Here is a 5,263-nt window from a genome sequence, read left to right as displayed (position 1 = left end):
CTTCATTTAGGAAAAGCACGATAAGACACAGCACGACCGGGCTCGACATGACAGATCATGCTAAAATTAATGTAATTATGCTTGGGCACGCAAATTCGACATGGCCTGGCACGATGGCATATGGGCCTGGATGTGCACGGGCCAACCTTTTGAAAACTTTGGCCCGATACGGTGTGACACGAAACTCGTGGGCCAAGCAGACGAACCTAACTAACCCCAAAGCACGTGTGCCTGGCACGAGGCACGACCCGACACGCCCCAGAGCCATCTTTAGGCTGTAGCCTAAATCAAATGGCCTCAAATGAGGTTCAGCTTGTGTTTTTTTGGGTGTAGAAATAGGGTGGGGGAAGGGTTGTCCACAAGGACTCACGATATCGCAATGTAATAGGTTTAATGCCTAGTTTTTGATATTACCTTCTAAAAACTTTATCCAACTAAAGTAGTTGAATGCTAGATTATGAATTTGCATATTTTACTGTCATATCAATACGCAAGAAAACGGTGCTTTAAAATGACTAGACCACTAGAGGAACAATTGCACACAAAAAAATACAAGCACTCAACTATCCGATGTACGGAGTAGTTCATTTCATTCTCATTATAGAAATCGTTTAAGTTTCGCAAGAAGAAAAGTCTAAGAAGAACACAGCTCTCCATTATGCATGCGATCTAAACAACAAACAGACATTACCACAAGAGTACTCAGCTCTCCCAGGTTCCTACAAGTTGCAATTCATGTATATGTAAAACACAGCATAGCACCTTTGCATTCCATATGATCTGGTCTAGTCCTGCACATACGCAAAACAGATATTGTAAGTATCAATCAAACGACAGAGGAATGCCAACTTACTAAACACATTGATCCTTGCTTAGGTTGACCTAGATAATGAGCTACACATGGTAGTAAATCTATGTTATAGATTGAATGAAAGTATACATGTATGAGATGTGTTCTTGTTGCATGGAAGCTAACTTACAGTTGTACCCCCACATCAAAATGAGGGGTTTTCATATGATCCTAAACTGGGAAACAATTAGATACTATGAGCAACAATATATACCACTGAAATGTGAGTCTACTAGTCAAGCAAGGTCAAGCATCATAAATAAATGAGGCAACAAACCTGATATGCTACAGAGAAGAATTGAGCAAAGCAAACAATCAGTAGATCAAATTGAAAAACTCTTGACATACCTCATCATCATCATCATCGTCACTGCCTCCATCTTTCTTCTTCTTCGTAAGGCGAGTTGTACCACCCTCCTTGCTGATGGGCAGTTTCATTTCACCAAAAGGTGTGTCGACATTAATATTTCCTTTCATGCTATAACCAGTTCCTCTCCCTCTAATCATATCCCAGAGTGCAGATCCAAATTCCTTGGGCCTGAATGTGACTGGAAGATCCATATAGCTGATACCATTCTGAGGCAAATTCTTAGATTTTTCGAGGTCAGCACCTCCAATGTTGACATGACCTAGCCAAACCTCATAGTCCAGATCCTTAAGACCCAAGTCAAAGTCATTCTTATTCTCTATCTTGAGATGAATGGTTGCAACAGTTTCTTCAAAAGAGAACCTCTTAAACTTTATCTTTTCGATATCTATATCAGGCTTGTAAGGTATTGGGATCTTTCCATGTTTCTCAAGGGGGATAGTGATCCTTCCCAAAACAGGAACATCTATTATGAGATCAACCTTGAGCCTGTAAGGAATAATGCTTCCTGGCTTAATATCTTTATAAGTTTGCTTAATGTCATCATAAATCAAACAGACCGGTATCTTTATAGTCTCAGAGCCATGAGCATGAATGGTCCCAGCATCAGGAATGAGCCCAGAAATCAGCTTCCTTCCCTCACTGTCAATACAGTAATTTATGTCAACAAGGGGGATTGGAACGGGGTTGGGATTTTTCACAAGAACATCAAGAACAAGCTCTGCCTTGTGAAGGCTGATGTGAGGAATATGAATCCCACTAACATCTGCAGTAGGCTTGCCAAATCCGATTGCTCCCTCTATCTTCTCACCAATATCCTGAATAAAATCCTTCACCTTCTCTATAAATCCACCCTTTTCTTCCTCTTGTTCTTCCTTCTCAGGAGCCTTTTCAGGAGCCTTCTCTCTATACACCCTCTCAGCTATATCTGGCTTATCATCTGATGCCATATCCAAAGAGCAAGAAACTTAACCTGTAAGTCAAAACATTAAACCATCAAAGTCTAAATTTGTAACAATCATCATTCAATAAAACAGACAGAAGTGCTAATAAGGATCAGATTATAATACTTATAAAGGATAACTGTCTTAAACTACTAAGGGTGCAGCAACACAACATGGTTTCAACCTTTTGATTGAAGAAAACATTTTTTTTAAAAAGCCGTGATACTTTTTACTACCTCCGTTTTTTATTAGTTGACACGTTTTGACTTTAGCACTATTCACAAACCTCCCTTTGACCACTTTTGTGATTTATATGTGAAGAAAAATATAGTCAAGTGGGATCTTGTTAGATTCATCACAATGTATATTTTCAAAATATCAACTTTTTATAATTTTTGCTTATCGGTAATTAAAGATATTAATGATTGAATTTGTGCATTGGCAAACATGACTAAAGAAACGTGTCAACTAAAAAGAAACAGAGGAAATATTATGAAACAACTTGAAATATGCATTTGCTTCTTAAAATTGGGAGCAAAGGAACATATACTATCCTGAGATAGTAGCAAGTCACTAGTGCATATCCAATGGGTTAACTTTCATGAGATAGTAGTAAGCCATTATTCAATATCACTATGTTGAGATGCCTACCAAGATTAGTCAACTTCCCAGAAATAATAGTAAGTCATTAGTACATATCCAATGGGTTAACTTCTAGAAAACGCTCTTTCTTTTCAAAGTGTAATGGATCTCAATTATCATCTCATCTATGTGAATATATCAAAACAAATAAAGCAGAATTGGCCCGATACTTATTAATGCAGGTCTATTTGTTTGATTGTTCACAACTCACAAGTCAATCTGGGGTGAGAAAAAAGAGATTACAAGTGTGTGAATTTAAATGAAAACACAAGCAATAAACATTAGACATTTACCTGATTACCTCAACTCAAGTCCTTCAACACAATCACACCTAGAACCTCTGAACCTTATCTAAGGTTTACACTGTTTGGTCTTATGGCTACCATAAATAAGGGGCGATAGGTATCAGTTCAATTTATATTATGATGTAATGATCCCTAACTTCTTCATTCAGACAGGTAGGTGTAATAGAGCAAGAAGTCACAAACGACTTACAAGAAGTAGACAGCTCACTCTCTGCACTCACACTTCCAAAGAATATAGTACAGCTCATTCTGTTTTTCCTCTATGTTCATCGGGTTATGGAGAAAATGTGTCATGTGATGCAACTAGAATTTTGTAAAAGTCCGGAAGATGGCAGATGCTCTATTTTATAAAGCAAACTTTAAGCCAAGAACATAACTCTAAATATTTTTAATAATGACAGATGCTTATTCCAATCTCACTAAACAGATATTAATACGTGTTGTACTACATACACCAGCATCGCTATGCATCCAACCTATACACACAGGGGTCAGGGCACCAGAAACAGGATAACAAGAATAAGAGTTTGCAGTAGTGCAGTACTACACAAAATAATTTACTACCAGAAAATTATGGAAGATAGCAAATAAAAAATGAATATTCATTGATCATTAGAAGTGGAAAACAATCAAATGTCATTCTAATTTATCTTTATGTAGTAAACGCATCTCTGCCTGAAAATTGACCAACTAGAGCAAATTGACATTGACCACAGCAACACATTCGTCAAACAATAACTAAGTTATCAAGATGTAGATGCTAACTAGCTTAAGTGGCAAAGTCGTGGATGTGTATTACTCAAAAACTGGGGTTGGATCCTTATGCATCATTGGCCTTTTCGGCATCTGATACAACAATAATAGGGAAGTTCTCCGAGGTTTTCTAGACTTTCAAAAGGGTACTTATTTTCACAACTAAGACATAATATGCTACGATCGATTTTCCATTCAATTCCCCACAAGATGTCACACAAAAGCGTAATTTGAGTTTTTTTCAAGTCAAGCTAAGCGTTATGATACTAAACATATGAATTATGATTAATGCATAAGTACCACAGTTGTACCTTAACACAGACATTAAGACAATTTATTCCAGACTACAATCATCAAAGTCTACAAAATCATTGCATAAGACTAAATCTAAAAAATCTGCTCAAAGGAGAAAATAATTTGCTAAACTACTGGAAATTTACATTAGATCAAGGTTAAATTCAACAATCAAACTGAATAATTATTTGTAAGGAGTCAGTTAATTTCAACAAAATGCAGATCACATTCTACACAAAACCAAAATAATACAACTCATTATTTCAATGGTAATCAAACTAATTATAATTAATATAAATTCAACTTTATTTGTTAGATTGGGTGTATATAATTTTTTCTTATTTAACAAAAAATTTGTCTGATAAAAAAACAGCAATAATCCAGTTATGCCTATAAAATCCCATTGTACTGACAAAATTGTAGAACTTTTTCTGGGTTTTTCAAATTACAAGATTGCCAGCAAACTTTATTAAAAAGATGATCTAAATAAAGTTTGAAACTTTCACATAGAAAACATCGAACGTAGCTTATTTAAGTATCATATTAGCATGATAAAACGCAGATAATTACAGATCTAATTGAATTATGCAATATCACATCACATCAAAAACTGATCACACCCCAAATAATAAACAAATCAAATTAATGGGGTATATATAAATTGATTAAATTTACATCACAAATCAGAAAAAATGGAACTTACCCAGAAAAATAAAGCTTGAGCAAAATGAAACTTGAGTTTTTTTTTTTTTTTTTTTTTTTTTATTATTTATTTTTAATAATTGTTTTGAATGAAAAACAGAGGACTAGTAAATACTCTATATATACTCTATAAAATCCCTTCTCTCTCTAGGAATAGAGAGTTTCTCACTCTAGAAATAGAGTTTTACCCTCTCTAGGGGTATAGTGGTGGAGGTCCACCAATTTAGGTTGCTTAGTTTACTGAGTTCTCATCATTTGGTTTGTCTTGGTTCAAGAGGTATCCAGGGTAATTAATTTCCTTTGCTGCTCCCTGTGCTGCCAAGTGTTCAAGCTCATTGGCACCTCTCAGAAAGGCCAATAGCTTTCTCCTCTTTAATCATTATCTTAGTAACGTTAACCCCCCCTT

General features: G+C 35.7%; 1 protein-coding gene across 1 annotated transcript; it reads right to left on the bottom strand.

The window, feature by feature from the left end:
• Nucleotides 1–550: 550 nt before the first annotated feature.
• Nucleotides 551–4,933, bottom strand: LOC145582959 (uncharacterized). The gene is made up of 3 exons (XM_081640031.1): nucleotides 4,859–4,933; nucleotides 1,199–2,190; nucleotides 551–791 (listed from the first exon to the last, which is right to left on the bottom strand). The coding sequence occupies exons 2-3, from the start codon at nucleotides 2,165–2,167 to the stop codon at nucleotides 786–788; spliced, it is 975 nt and encodes a 324-aa protein (XP_081496157.1). The 5' UTR covers nucleotides 2,168–2,190; nucleotides 4,859–4,933; the 3' UTR covers nucleotides 551–785.
• Nucleotides 4,934–5,263: the final 330 nt, after the last annotated feature.

This window comes from Chenopodium album, chromosome 15 (assembly GCF_948465745.1).
Source record: "Chenopodium album chromosome 15, dcCheAlbu1.1, whole genome shotgun sequence".
Classification (NCBI taxonomy): domain Eukaryota; kingdom Viridiplantae; phylum Streptophyta; class Magnoliopsida; order Caryophyllales; family Amaranthaceae; genus Chenopodium; species Chenopodium album.
The sequence above is the reverse complement of the archived record's forward strand: the minus strand, read 5'-3'. Positions and strand labels throughout refer to the sequence as shown.

What these genes read in the sequence shown, in the direction of transcription:
- LOC145582959 (XM_081640031.1), bottom strand. Translation starts at nt 2,167, where the DNA reads ATGGCATCAGATGATAAGCCAGATATAGCTGAGAGGGTGTATAGAGAG.